General features: G+C 43.1%; 1 protein-coding gene across 3 annotated transcripts in view; it reads left to right on the top strand.

The window, feature by feature from the left end:
- Positions 1-17,190, top strand: part of Pur-alpha (Purine-rich binding protein-alpha) — a 152,449-nt gene that overhangs the window by 107,126 nt on the left and 28,133 nt on the right. For all 3 annotated transcript variants that reach the window (XM_069312350.1, XM_045767679.2, XM_045767680.2), the window contains one exon: positions 11,443-11,558. In XM_069312350.1, the coding sequence (XP_069168451.1) occupies positions 11,443-11,558 (116 nt within the window). The remainder of the gene's footprint in view (positions 1-11,442; positions 11,559-17,190) is intronic.

Raw genomic sequence — 17,190 nt, 5'->3', positions numbered from 1 at the left:
TGTGTGTGTGTCACGCCAGTGTGTGTGTGTCACACCATTGTGTGTGTGTGTGTCACGCCAGTGTGTGTGTGTGTGTGTGTCACACCATTGACCAATGTGATGTGATTGTGTTTGCTACGTTGTCTTAGACAAGTGGTGTGTAATAAACACTGCTACATGGTTCCTTCCCTCACGCCTCTCGTATCATTGTTCCAGCCACTATATATATCTAACTTGATATGCTAGCGGTAAACTCATGCAAACCTTCACTGGCGGTCACGTTCCTCCTCTGAAACCTTCCTAGTCTATGTTGACCAGACCACACACTAGAAGTTGAAGGGACGACAACGTTTCGGTCCGTCCTGGACCATTCTCAAGTCGACTTGAGAATGGTCCAGGACGGACCGAAACGTCGTCGTCCCTTCACCTTCTAGTGTGTGGTCTGGTCAACATACATCAGCCACGTTATTGTGAGTCATCGCCTGCTTCCTAGTCTACATTTTTTTTCACTGACCTGAATTTTGTGTTAAATTCATTTAATTTTGGTCAGTCGGTCGTTTTTTTTTATCTCGCGCGCGCGCTCACGCGTTAATTATCTTCTAAAGTCTGAAACTTTAGCTGCTTCAGCAAAAGTTTTGTCTGGACTTCCTAAATCTAGGTTACATTCTTTATTTATCTTCTCTGTTATTCTTCTCGCTTCATTTCTTACCTTCCCTTCATTTTCCACCGTTTCTGTTCTGTAACCCATTTACACTTGTCCCCCCCCCTTTGTTTTGACATTCAGTTCTTCAGTACTTCACTTCAGTAACAGTTCTTCAGTACTTCACTTCAGGAACAGTTCTTCAGTACTTCACTTCAGGAACAGTTCTTCAGTACTTCACTTCAGGAACAGTTCTTCAGTACTTCATTTCAGGAACAGTTCTTCAGTACTTCACTTCAGGAACAGTTCTTCAGTACTTCACTTCAGGAACAGTTCTTCAGTTTCCTTCAATTCTTGTCTGACGGTTGCACTTGGGAGCGCGTCATTGCTATCAAGTGTTGCACGCAAGTCTTCAATAATCTCACTTTTCTTCTACCATCTCCTGGAATTCTTGAAATCGCCTTCCCTTTTCTTTGGAAGGTCTTGCTCTTCTTTCAGTCTTCTCCTTTCCTGTTTCCCACTATGTTCTCTCCCCCATATCCTCCTCCATCTTTGTGTCATCTCTTCATCCATACTTTCCTTAAGTTGCACTATGCTGGCCTGTTACCTAGCAGTAAAATAGGTACCTGGGTGTTAGTCAGCTGTCACGGGCTGCTTCCTGGGGGTGGAGGCCTGGTCGAGGACCGGGCCGCGGGGACACTAAAGGCCCCGAAATCATCTCAATATAACCTGAAGATGCTAGTGACCTTCCTTTGTTCTTCATTATGCGATCCTCTAATGTCATGAACCTCTTCCTAAGGTCGGCCTAAGGAAATATATGGTTCCATATATTTCCTTAAGATACTCTTTTGTTGACGTCATCGTCTCCCAGTTGTTTCACCAACCTCAAGCTTGCCGTAATTGTGGTAATTCGACTTCCACCTCACACTGGCACTGGCACTGATTGGCCCGGCTGAGCAGCTTCTGTAGCCAGATTTCCTAATATCCTGCACCACTCTTGAACATATTGGCGGTGGCGGCTTCTGGGGTTGGGGGGGGCGTCACGTGACTGTGGGGGGGGACGGGGGGACTGGGAGGTCCGGGGGGTTGGGTACTGTAGGGTGGACAGGAGGTTGTCACCCTCGTGTCTATGCTTGTCATAGTCTCATTAAACCCAACTGTACCTTCACATATACTGCTATGATGTGTGTGGTGTGAGAGGCGGGTGTCGCCGTCAGTGTGGGTGCGAGGGACGGGCTGTGGCGGGTGGCTGCATCTGGGGGCGTCCTACCAACTGTGCCATGAGGTGCATGAGTTGTGAGTTATATAAATAGAATATGGTATGTGGGCTAGAGGGAGGTGTGGCGGGGATGAGTGGGCAGCAAAAAGTAGTAGTGGTGGCGGGTTAGCGACCTGGGCCCACCACCACCACTACCCACCACCACCACCACCACCACCCACCTCCCCACCACCACCACCTCCCCACCACCACCACCACCCACCTCCCCACCACCACCACCACCACCACTACCCACCACCCACCTCCCCACCACCACCACCACCACCACCACCACTACCCACCACCCACCTCCCCACCCGCCGCCATGACGGGGTACGAAAAGCGCAGGGAGCTCTCCGGACGAGAGCCTTCACGTCTCCCCCCCCCCCGCCCTATTTCCTCCCCCCCCCACGCGGGCGCACCCCCTCCCCACCACTGCTCTCTAACACTGCCTTACCTTCCAACCAAACTCGCCTCAGACCTCTCTTTCTACTCATACCTGTAGTGTTTCTAGCGTAGTGCCACCGCCAGCTGACTAGCGCTATGTGGTGGTGCCACTCCACCTGTACACGGCCACACCATCCTGTCATCCTTGGTACATACCACTAGGGAGGGGGGGGCGAGGCATACACTGTACGACATACACTGTACGACATACCCTGTACGACATACACTATACGACATACACTATACGACATACACTATACGACATACACTATACGACATACACTATACGACATACACTATACGACATGCACTATACGACATACCCTGTACGACATACACTATACGACATACACTATACGACATACACTATACGACATACACTATACGACATACACTATACGACATACACTATACGACATACACTATACGACATACACTATACGACATACCCTGTACGACATACACTATACGACATACACTATACGACATACACTATACGACATACACTATACGACATACACTATACGACATACACTATACGACATACACTATACGACATACACTATACGACATACACTATACGACATGCACTATACGACATACACTGTACGACATACACTATACGACATACACTATACGACATACACTATACGACATGCACTATACGACATACACTGTACGACATACACTATACGACATACACTATACGACATACACTGTACGACATACACTATACGACATACACTATACGACATACACTATACGACATACACTATACGACATACACTATACGACATGCACTATACGACATACACTATACGACATACACTATACGACATACACTATACGACATACACTATACGACATGCACTATACGACATGCACTATACGACATGCACTATACGACATGCACTATACGACATGCACTATGTGTATGTGGGTCTACAGAGACCCACATGGAGGCCCAGACACATGGAGAGCTAAGCTGCTGGATGTGGCAACAAGAAACTTTCTAAGTCAACACGTCAAGAGACCGACAAGAACGAGAGGAGAGGATGAACCAGCCTTGCTTGATCTGATATTTACCCTAAATGAGTCGGATATAAAGGAAGTTAAGTTGGAAGCCCCCTTGGGAATGAGTGATCATAGTGTATTGAGCTTTGAGTACCTGGTTGAGCTAGGAATTATCACCTCCCAAAAAAGAACTGGGAAACAAAGGGCTGGCGTACCGAAAGGGAAACTATGAGATGAATAAATTCCTATGGGATATACAATGGGACACAGAACTCGGAACCAAGTCCGTGCAAGACATGATGGACTATGTCACCCAAAAATGTCAGGAGGCTGTAAGCAGGTTTGTCCCAGCCCAACAGGAAAAATCAGAGAAGCAAAGGAAGAATCCGTGGTTTAATAGGGAATGTATGAAAGCAAAGGAGCTGAACAAAAGGGCATGGAGGAACTTCCGTAATAACAGAACATCAGAAAGTAGAGAGAGATACCAGAGAACCAGGAACGAGTATGTTAGTGTGAGAAGAGCTAATAAAGCCAAGACCGAACCAAAGCTACTACACAGTCACATCAGGAGGAAGACAACAGTGAAGGAACAGGTGATGAAACTTAGGGTGGGCGAGGACAGGTACACAGAGAATGACAAAGAGGTGTGTGAAGAACTCGACAAAAGGTTCCAGGAGGTCTTTACAATAGAGCAGGGAGAAGTCACGGCGCTAGGAGAGGTGGCAGCAAACCAGGTGACCTTGGAAAGGTTCGAAATTACAAGAGATGAGGTCAAGAAGCACCTATTGGAGCTGGATGTGAGAAAAGCTGTTGGGCCGGATGGAATCTCACCGTGAGTATTGAAAGAGTGTGCAGGAGCACTTTGCTTGCCACTCTCCATAGTGTATAGTAGGTCACTGGAAACGGGAGACCTACCAGAAGTATGGAAGACAGCTAATGTAGTACCAATATTTAAAAAGGGTGACAGACAAGAGACACTGAACTACAGGCCAGTGTCCTTGACTTGTATACCATGCAAGGTGATGGAGAAGATTGTGAGAAAAAACCTAGTCACACATCTGGAGAGAAGAGACTTCGTGACAACCCATCAACATGGATTCAGGGAGGGTAAATCTTGCCTTACAGGCTTGATAGAATTCTATGATCAGGTGACAGATTAAGCAAGAAAGAGAAGGATGGGCGGACTGCATTTTTTTGGACTGTCGGAAAGCCTTTGACACAGTACCCCATAAAAGGTTGATGCATAAGCTGGAGAAACAGGCAGGAGTAACTGGTAGGGCGCTCCAGTGGATAAGGGAGTACCTAAGCAATAGGAAGCAGAGAGTTATAGTGAGGGGTGAGACCTCAGACTGGCGTGAAGTCACCAGTGGAGTCCCACAGGGCTCTGTGCTTGGACCTATCCTGTTTCTGATACACGTAAATGATCTCCCAGAGGGTATAGACTCATTCCTCTCAATGTTTGCTGACAACGCCAAAATTATGAGAAGGATTAAGACAGAGGAGGACAGCTTGAGGCTTCAAGAAGACCTGGACAAGCTGCAGGAATGGTCGAACAAATGGATGTTAGAGTTTAACCCAAGCAAATGTAATGTAATGAAGATAGGGGTAGGAAGCAGGAGACCAGATACAAGGTATCACTTGGGAGATGAAATACTTCAAGAGTCAGAGAGAGAGAGAGACCTGGGGGTTGGTTGATATCACGCCAGACCTGTCCCCTGAAGCTCATATCAAGAGGATAACAGCAGCAGCATATGCCAGGTTGGCTAACATAAGAACGGCCTTTAGAAACTTGTGTAAGGAATCTTTCAGAACATTATATACCACATATGTCAGACCAATCCTGGAGTATGCGGCTCCAGCATGGAGTCCATATCTAGTCAAGCATAAGACTAAACTGTAAAAGGTTCAAAGGTTTGCCACCAGACTAGTACCCGAGCTGAGAGGTATGAGCTACGAGGAGAGACTACGGGAATTGAACCTCACTTCGTTGGAAGACAGAAGAGTTAGGGGGGACATGATCACCACATTCAAGATTCTCAAGGGAATCGACAGGGTTGATAAAGACAGGCTATTTAACACAAGGGGCACACGCACTAGGGGACACAGGTGGAAACTGAGTGCCCAAATGAGCCACAGAGATATTAGAAAGAACTTTTTTAGTGTCAGAGTGGTTGACAAATGGAATGCATTAGGAAGTGATGTGGTGGAGGCTGACTCCATACACAGTTTCAAGTGTAGATATGATAGAGCCCAATAGGCTCAGGAACCTGTACACCAGTTGATTGACAGTTGAGAGGCGGGACCAAAGAGCCAGAGCTCAACCCCCGCAAGCACAACTAGGTGAGTATAACTAGGTGAGTACTATACGACATGCACTATACGACATGCACTATACGACATATACTATACGACATACACTATACGACATACACTATACAACATACACTATACGACATGCACTATACGACATGCACAATACGACATACACTATACGACATACACTATACAACATACACTATACAACATACACTATACAACATGCACTATACAACATATACTATACAACATGCACTATACAACATACACTATACGACATATACTATACAACATGCACTATACAACATACACTATACAACATACACTATACAACATACACTATACAACATACACTATACGACATACACTATACAACATACACTATACGACATACACTATACAACATACACTATACGACATACACTATACGACATACACTATACGACATACACTATACAACATACACTATACGACATACACTATACAACATACACTATACAACATACACTATACAACATACACTATACGACATATACTATACAACATGCACTATACGACATACACTATACAACATACACTATACAACATACACTATACAACATACACTATACAACATGCACTATACAACATACACTATACGACATACACTATACAACATACACTATACAACATGCACTATACGACATACACTATACGACATGCACTATACAACATACACTATACAACATACACTATACAACATACACTATACAACATACACTATACAACATACACTATACGACATACACTATACGACATACACTATACAACATACACAATACGACATACACTATACGACATACACTATACAACATGCACTATACAACATACACTATACAACATACACTATACGACATACACTATACAACATACACTATACGACATACACTATACGACATACACTATACAACATACACTATACGACATACACTATACAACATGCACTATACAACATACACTATACAACATACACTATACAACATACACTATACGACATACACTATACGACATACACTATACGACATACACTATACAACATACACTATACGACATATACTATACAACATACACTATACAACATGCACTATACGACATACACTATACGACATACACTATACAACATACACTATACGACATACACTATACGACATACACTATACGACATGCACTATACGACATACACTATACAACATATACTATACAACATACACTATACAACATACACTATACAACATGCACTATACAACATACACTATACAACATGCACTATACAACATACACTATACAACATACACTATACAACATGCACTATACAACATACACTATACAACATGCACTATACAAACACTATACAACATACACTATACAACATACACTATACAACATGCACTATACAACATGCACTATACAACATACACTATACAACATACACTATACAACATGCACTATACAACATACACTATACAACATACACTATACAACATGCACTATACAACATGCACTATACAACATACACTATACAACATACACTATACAACATGCACTATACAACATGCACTATACAACATGCACTATACAACATACACTATACAACATACACTATACAACATGCACTATACAACATGCACTATACAACATACACTATACAACATGCACTATACAACATGCACTATACAACATACACTATACAACATACACTACGACATATACTATACAACATACACTATACAACATACACTATACAACATGCACTATACAACATGCACTATACAACATACACTATACAACATACACTATACAACATACACTATACAACATGCACTATACAACATACACTATACAACATGCACTATACAACATACACTATACAACATGCACTATACAACATGCACTAAACAACATACACTATACAACATACACTATACAACATACACTATACAACATACACTATACAACATACACTATACATACACTATACAACATACACTATACAACATACACTATACAACATACACTATACAACATGCACTATACAACATACACTATACAACATACACTATACAACATACACTATACAACATACACTATACAACATACACTATACAACATACACTATACAACATGCACTATACAACATGCACTATACAACATACACTATACAACATGCACTATACAACATACACTATACAACATACACTATACATACACTATACAACATACACTATACAACATACACTATACAACATACACTATACAACATACACTATACGACATACACTATACGACATACACTATACAACATACACTATACAACATACACTATACAACATACACTATACAACATACACTATACAACATACACTATACAACATGCACTATACGACATACACTATACAACATACACTATACAACATGCACTATACAACATACACTATACAACATACACTATACAACATACACTATACAACATACACTATACAACATGCACTATACGACATACACTATACAACATACACTATACAACATACACTATACAACATACACTATACAACATGCACTATACAACATACACTATACAACATACACTATACAACATACACTATACAACATACACTATACAACATACACTATACAACATACACTATACAACATACACTATACAACATACACTATACAACATACACTATACAACATACACTATACAACATACACTATACAACATACACTATACAACATACACTATACAACATGCACTATACGACATACACTATACAACATACACTATACAACATACACTATACAACATACACTATACAACATGCACTATACAACATGCACTATACAACATACACTATACAACATACACTATACAACATACACTATACAACATGCACTATACGACATACACTATACAACATACACTATACAACATACACTATACAACATACACTATACAACATACACTATACAACATACACTATACAACATACACTATACAACATAAACTATACAACATACACTATACAACATACACTATACAACATACACTATACAACATACACTATACAACATACACTATACAACATACACTATACAACATACACTATACAACATACACTATACAACATACACTATACAACATGCACTATACAACATAAACTATACAACATAAACTATACAACATACACTATACAACATACACTATACAACATACACATTCAGGGTTCTGAAATATTCTAAAAATCAAAATAAACTAAAAAATGAAAATAGGAACGGCATACAAACGCAGTCAAGCCCCGCTATAGGGAACAAAACCTTGCCTTCGAAAAATGCAATAAATTAGCTTTCACAACTGGAAGAATAACGACAGTCTCGATAACAAGAACTTCAACAATAAGAACATAGCATAAATGAACAAATCCACAAGGGCCGTGACGAGGATTCGAACCTACGTCCGAGATCATTCCAGACGCTGCCTTAATTTAATAATTAAGGTTCCCAATTTAAAAAGATATATTAAAAAACAATATTTTGCCCCCCACCTTTCGACCATCATTAGTTCAGTGCAGTCGAATTGGCTTGGGCAAGTTCCTCTAGTCTGGCCCAATTATTTACTGATCTAACTGAAAAGTTCTTTGTGGTATCTACCTCTTTCACCTGTGTTTGCAGGCAACAATGTTCTCTCGTTCTGCTGTTCCTTAATTTGAAAATGGCTTCTATATTTTTTTGTCAATCCCCGATAGTATCTTGTATCTTGGGTATCGAGTCTTGAGTCTTAATGTTTATAGAATTGTCTGGCACATGGCGTCAGAACTGCCTTGAGAAATTTGTGTAAGGAATCATTCAGAGCCTTGTATACCACATTTGTCAAGGCAATCTTGGAGAATGCGGCTCCAGCATGGAGTCCATATCTAGGCAAGGAAACAAACTCTGAGAAGGTTCGTAGGTATGCCAGTAGATTAGTTCCAGGACTACGAGGTATGAGTTACGAGGAAAGGCTAAGTGATTGAACCTCATGTCACTTGCGCGTGCGTGCGTGCACACAGCATTAGTGAGAGTGGGAGGGCACCACCCCAGGAGCGGGGCACCACCCCAGGAGCGGGGCACCACCCCAGGAGCGGGGCACCACAACTGTAGACTAGACAAGACTTGTCACCAATTCATTACAAAATGGGTCATCGCCAGTGTAACTTTCTTCACGTCAAGGCAAGGATCTCCTTCCAGTCATACAGATATTGATGCTCTTGAACCCTCATATGATATGTGAGAATTGTGTACTTCTTTGAAGAGAGATGGCGGACTGTACAGTCACAGTGAGAGACGTCACAGTGAGAGACGTCACAGTGAGAGACGTCACAGTGAGAGACGTCACAGTGAGAGACGTCACAGTGAGAGACGTCACAGTGAGAGACGTCACAGTGAGAGACGTCACAGTGAGAGACGTCACAGTGAGAGACGTCACAGTGAGAGACGTCACAGTGAGAGACGTCACAGTGAGAGACGTCACAGTGAGAGACGTCACAGTGAGAGACGTCACAGTGAGAGACGTCACAGTGAGAGACGTCACAGTGAGAGACGTCACAGTGAGAGACGTCACAGTGAGAGACGTCACAGTGAGAGACGTCACAGTGAGAGACGTCACAGTGAGAGACGTCACAGTGAGAGACGTCACAGTGAGAGACGTCACAGTGAGAGACGTCACAGTGAGAGACGTCACAGTGAGAGACGTCACACCCGCTACATGCCTTTGTTTATTGTAGATATTTAAAGGTAAAATATTTATTGTATTTTTCGGAAAGATTGTAATTCATTGAAGGCCTTTTGTAATAGTTAATTAATTACAAGAGAAAGTGTAGTTTATTAAGGAGAAAGTAAGGGACATTGATGCGGGTGAAACAAGGACCCGCGGGCGGAAAGTATGAGATGAGACGCTACGGTCCATCTTCTAACCTTACACTGTCTTCACCTGTATAATATGACGTCTTTATGGTTGTGGCAGGTAATCCACCCTCTCATAGTGCCACCCACTACCCCACCCTAGCAGGCGATGAGTCACAATAACATGGCTAAAGTATGTTGACCACACCACACACTAGAAGGTGAAGGGACGACCACGTTTTGGTCCGTCCTGGACCAAGTCGACCTCAATCGACTTGAGAATGGTCCAGGACGGACCGAAACGTCGTCGTCCCTTCAACTTCTAGTGTGTGGTCTGGTCAACTCACCCTAGCAAGTTAAAGGCCGCTCCTGTGCCAGGTAAGTTCACTACGGGCTCACCATAGCCCGTGCTGCTCTGAACTTACGTTTCAAGCAGCTGAATCTAAAACAAGAACAACAACTCTCCCTAGGTCAGGGTAGTAGAGTGGTGGAGGTTGTGGCTGGCAGTAAGTTGGTCGTGGGTTCCAGTCACCTAACAACTCCAGTTGATGTGTTGACTGTTGACGGGAGACATCTCCCGTCACGCAGGGTGCAGTCGCACCTCCACAGATCTCCACTATCAGCTCTTGATACTGGTAATGGCTCAAAAGGGCCACCACTTACGGGCTATTCATGCCCGTGCCACCTTTTTGGTGGCTTAATCTTCATCAATCAATCAATCTGTTGAGTGTTGTTATTGTTACGTAGTGTTGTAGGTTGTGGCCTTTGTTAATAACATGATGGTAAACTATAGTTGTGTTGTAATGTGTCCAGTAGGACACGTGTGTTGCTTTGTGCTACTTTACTATCGTGTTTTGTTTCTTCCCACCAGGGCAGCAGCAGGTGGGAGAGCAGGAGCTAGCCACGAAGATGCTGCAGATCCAGAGTAAGCGCTTCTACATAGATGTTAAACAGAACAGACGAGGACGGTTTATGAAGGTGGCGGAGGTGAGTAGTGCTCCTCGACCTGTTCCTCTCATTACCTTCTCTTAATTGCCTTTACTGTCTCTTGCCAGGATAACTCACTCTTGCCAGGATAACTCACTCTTGCCAGGGTAACTCACTCTTGCCAGGGTAACTCACTCTTGCCAGGATAACTCACTCTTGCCAGGATAACTCACTCTTGTCAGCATAACTCACTCTTGTCAGCATAACTCACTCTTGCCAGGGTAACTCACTCTTGTCTGTGTTATCTCTCTCGTGACTGACCACGCCTCCTGGTTGGTTGTGGGGTCAAGTGCTCGCTCGTACTCTGACCAAACACCACCAGCCGCTAGGTAAAGTATAGCTTGGACGGCTATATTAACGTCCCATTACATGCCGGAGGAGCTGGGCCGGTCGTCATCCTTATATTTAGTGGGAGGCAAAAGAGGGAAGCTTTTAGAAAGGTTTGGGCCCCTTGATGTTCATAGAATTGTCTTTAAAAGTACCTATTGCACCCGTGCTTCTCAATATATCACATTCTGCCACGCCAGGGAGATGCCAAATGCCATTCGGCCTCTGGGAGCCGGTCGGCCGACCGGACAGCACGCTGGACTTGTGATCCTGTGGTCCCGGGTTCGATCCCGGGCGCCGGCGAGAAACAAATTGGCAAAGTTTCTTTCACCCTATGCCCCTGTTACCTAGCAATAAAATAGGTACCTGGGAGTTAGTCAGCTGTCACGGGCTGCTTCCTGGGGGTAGAGGCCTGGTCGAGGACCGGGCCGCGGGGACACTAAAAGCCCCGAAATCATCTCAAGATAACCTCAAGATAGATGCCTACTAGTATCTTCAGGAATAACTTTGCTATACAGATATGGAAGCAGTCCATCTAATAGTTTCCTGGTATAAATTATAATGGCGCTCTCCAAGAGTGTAACTTGAAGAATTTTAACTTATCCCAATTATTGAATGTTTTATTGAATGGATTCAGGCAGTAAAAGTTGTCAGCAAGTTCTCTAGGTCAGCAGCGTATCCAGTTTTGACTGTGGCTGTTACTGTGCAACTATATTCCACCCTTGGTACTGCCACTGTTGCTTGTGTAACAATAAGGTCTGCAAACATGACTACTCACAGATCTACGTTTTTTCTTTCTATAGTGTGGTTTAATTTATATATTCACGAATGTGCCCCCATATTCAATTGGGCTGTACTCGTGAGTAGTTTTGTAGTACTCATGAGTACATGAGTACTCGTGTACTCCTGAGTATATTGTCATGTACCCAGGAGCCGACTGGGAACACCCATGATGTGTCCTCAGTATTTCACTCTTTTTGTGTATATGACCCGTGAAAGTTGGATCTCCCTTGTCCAAGTAACTAGCACTTTCTCTGTAACTAGCTGACATTGTATCTATAAGGTGTGAAGGATTGAAGAAATTGTTTATGTAATAATCTCCGATGAGGTCTGATAAAGACCTTTTGTGCCTTCTGTAATGCTTTTGCGCTACCGCTCACAGGATGAGTATTGGGTGCACAATAAACTAGCCGCCTTCGGCGGCAACAATCAAGTAACTAACACTACTGATGGTTTTTGATTGGCGAAATATTATGGAACTTGTTGTGGTTGAGCGGGGAGGCTGTGTGCTGGGTCACAAAGTCGAAATTTCCAGTTTGGCAGCAGGCTGCTGCTTCTGGAAACTTTCCTTATTAAGACTCCTCAATCAACCCGTTCTCGCACTTTCTTATAGTCAGTATTGACTTATTAAATAAGTGCATATGTGACATACTAATTGATTGTGAATATTTTAGTTTACCTTTGAAAAGCTTCATAGAAAACACCGACATCACCTAACCTTCTTAGTATGTTAAGATAAGCATCTTATTGCTTCTTAATTACAATTATTACTTAACCTATACCGTTGATAGGTTAAGTAATAATTGTAAATAATAAGTAATAAGATGCTTATCTTAACATACTAAGAAGGTTAGGTGAGGTCGGTGTTTTCTATGAAGCTTTTCAAAGGTAAACTAAAATATTCACAATCAATTAGTATGTCACATATGCACTTATTTAATAAGCCAATATTGACTATAAACAAGTACGAGAACGGGTTGCAACGACGGATGTGTTGATGACCGCTGGAGTCCTGACCGTCCTCGTGCGAGTCCCTGGCTTTCAAATTCTTCTTTTTCATCTACATAAACGATCTACCAGAAGGAATAGAGAATTATATGAACATGTTTGCGGATGACGCTAATGTACTGGGGAAGATAGGAGACGCAAACTACTGTAATGACCTTCAAATGGATCTACATAAAATATGTGCTTGGAGCGACATGTGGTAAATGGAATTCAGCGTGACTAAATGCCATGTTATGGAATGTGGAATCTGAGAAAATAGACCACACACAACGTATAAATTAAGTGGAAAGGAATTAAAAAACTGTAATAAAGAAGGAGATGTAGGGGTGGTGTTGGATAGTAAACTGTCACCAGAGGAACACATGAAGATCATTGTGCAAGTAGCATATGCAAGGCTTTCTAATTTCAGACTCACTTTGAACTACATGGATGGTAAATACTAGAGAAACTGTTCATGACTTGAGGCCAAAACTGGAATATGCAGCAGTTGTATGGTGCCCAAATCTCAAGAAGCACATCAATAAACTGGAAAAGGGGCAAAGGCATGCTACAAAATGGCTTCTGGAACTGAAACACAAGAGTTACGGGTTGAGACTAGAGGCATTCACTATTCCAAAGCTAGAAAATGGAAGAAAAAGAAGTGATATGATCACCACTTATAAAATAATAACAGGAATCTACCAAATTTACAAAGAGGAATTCCTGAAACCAGCAACTTCAACAACAAGAGGACTCAGATTCAAGCTAAGGAAACAAAGGTCCCGAAAAAAAATATTAGAAATTATCTTTTGCAGAGTGGTAGACGGTTGGTAAAAGCAAAGTGAGGTGGTGGTGGAGGTCAAAACCGTCAGTAGTTTCAACACGTTATTAGACAAAGAGTTCTGGGAAGACGGGACACCACCAGCATAGCTCTCATCCTGTAACTACACTAAGATAATTAGAAAATAATTTATGCATTAAAAAAAGGTCTGTTGACCCCCCCCCCCCATACAAGGCATACCTATGTAACACTGAGTTTTCTACTCTCCGGAGGCCAGCCTGGGTTATCTTGAGATGATTTCGGGGCTTTAGTGTCCCCGCGGCCCGGTCCTCGACCAGGCCTCCACCCCCAGGAAGCAGCCCGTGACAGCTGACTAACACCCAGGTACCTAATTTACTGCTAGGTAACAGGGGCATAGGGTGAAAGAAACTCTGCCCATTGTTTCTCGCCGGCGCCCGGGATCGAACCCGGGACCACAGGATCACAAGCCCAGCGTGCTGTCTGCTCGGCCGACCGGCTCCGGGTGGTGTGTGAACTACTAAACAGTTAGTAGTAGTAGTTAGTAGCTTACTCCGATAGAACACCCTGGATTGAGAAACCTTTGAAGCTGACGAAGACTCCTGTGTTTTGTGCCAGTATTGACAAATTATTGACAGCAGGAAATTTTTGTAATTTTCCCAATATCAGTGATTGATGCTGTATATTACTATGGTAATTTTTATTTGTTTTGACCAGTGGCAAAAATCGTAGTGGGGGTGTGAATGTGTTCAATAGTCTCCCAGCAAGCATTATAAATGTTGAAAGACCTGAGGTGGAAGTCTTCAAGAGGCATTTATGTTCTTGCAAGAAGTGCCGGACCAACTGGGTTAGTGTGTGTGGGCCTACGTGGTCACTGGGAGTGACACTTCTCCCACATGCTCCCATCTCCTCCTCATCCCTCCCACATGCTCCTATCTCTTCCCCATCCCTCCCACATGCTCCCATCTCCTCCTCATCCCTCCCACATGCTCCCATCTCTTCCCCATCCCTCCCACATGCTCCCATCTCCTCCCCATCCCTCCCACATGCTCCCATCTCCTCCCCATCCCTCCCACATGCTTCCATCTCCTCCCCATCCCTCCCACATGCTCCCATCTCCTCCCCATCCCTCCCACATGCTCCCATCTTCTCCCCATCCCTCCCACATGCTCCCATCTCCTCCCCATCCCTCCCACATGCTCCCATCTCCTCCCCATCCCTCCCACATGCTCCCATCTCCTCCCCATCCCTCCCATCTCCTCCTCATCCCTCCCACATGCTCCCATCTCTTCCCCATCCCTCCCACATGCTCCCATCTCCTCCCCATCCCTCCCACATGCTCCCATCTCCTCCCCATCCCTCCCACATGCTCCCATCTCCTCCTCATCCCTCCCACATGCTCCCATCTCCTCCCCATCCCTCCCACATGCTCCCATCTCCTCCCCATCCCTCCTACAGGTTAGTAGAACCAACTAGGAAGGAGAACACGCTGGACCTTCATTTTCACTTCATGAATTGATCAGGAACATAATGATTACAAATACCTGTTACTCAGATCATAACTTGATTGAAGTTCTGACTAGCATGGGGAATAGACCTTCAAAACCAGTCCAGATTCCCGGTGGAGGAGATTTCAGCAAATTCAACTTCAATAATAAACAGATAAACTGGGAGCAAATAAACCAGGACTTCACAGAAATAAACTGGGAAGAACAGCTAGAAAATGCAAACCTGAACCAGTGCCTGGAAAAAATAAGCTCAGTAGCACTAGAAATATGTTCAAACCGCATACCCCTAAGAAAAAAAGAGGAAGAGATGCAGATTGGAACGGGAACGTCGTTCCCTATATAGGCGAAGAAAACGAATCGCGGAACAACTTGAGAGTCGCACCCTATCTCAAGAACGGCGAAGAAGGTTAGGTAGAGAAATAGAAACAATTCAACGGAAGCTACAAGAATCATACAAAACCCAGGAGAGGCAAAGAGAGCAAAAGGCCATCAGTGAAATAGAGAGAAATCCGAAATATTTTTTCTCCTATGCAAAATCAAGATCAAAAACCACATCTAGTATCGGGCCCCTGCGAAAGGGAGATGGAACTTTCACCGATGACAACAAAGAAATGAGCGAGCTACTGAGGACGCAGTACGACTCTGTTTTCAGCGAGCCAATTAACACACTAAAGATTGATAACCCAAATGAATTTTTCATGGATATGATACCAACATCAAATCATATATCAGACGTCACCCTATCCCCACTGGATTTTGAAGAAGCCATAAACAGTATGCCTATGCACTCTGCACCAGGCCCGGATTCTTGGAACATCATATTCATCAAGAACTGTAAAAAACCATTATCGCAGGCCCTCCACATCCTGTGGAGACAAAGCCTAGATACTGGCAAGGCGGGCTGTCCGCCTTGCTGACACGATGTGTGGGTGTTGGCAGCTAAGCTAAGCTGGCTCCCTCTTGTCAGGGAGCTGTGAGTGTGTGAGAGGTTTTTCACATGTGTTTCACCATATATGGATGTCCATAGATGAATACTGTGTAGCATTCATATATACACACTCCGATGCTTCCACACATGTTATTCTGTTTAAGGCTCTTTATTTTATTATTTATTGAGTTATTCATACATATACATATATTTATATACATACACATTTATATTCATATACACGTACATACACACATACATACTCAATTTTTCCAATTATTGGGGGAAGGATATCTGGTTAGT

The sequence above is a fragment of the Procambarus clarkii genome, chromosome 72, assembly GCF_040958095.1.
Source record: "Procambarus clarkii isolate CNS0578487 chromosome 72, FALCON_Pclarkii_2.0, whole genome shotgun sequence".
Taxonomy (NCBI): domain Eukaryota; kingdom Metazoa; phylum Arthropoda; class Malacostraca; order Decapoda; family Cambaridae; genus Procambarus; species Procambarus clarkii.
This window is presented reverse-complemented; position numbering and strand designations above follow the sequence as displayed.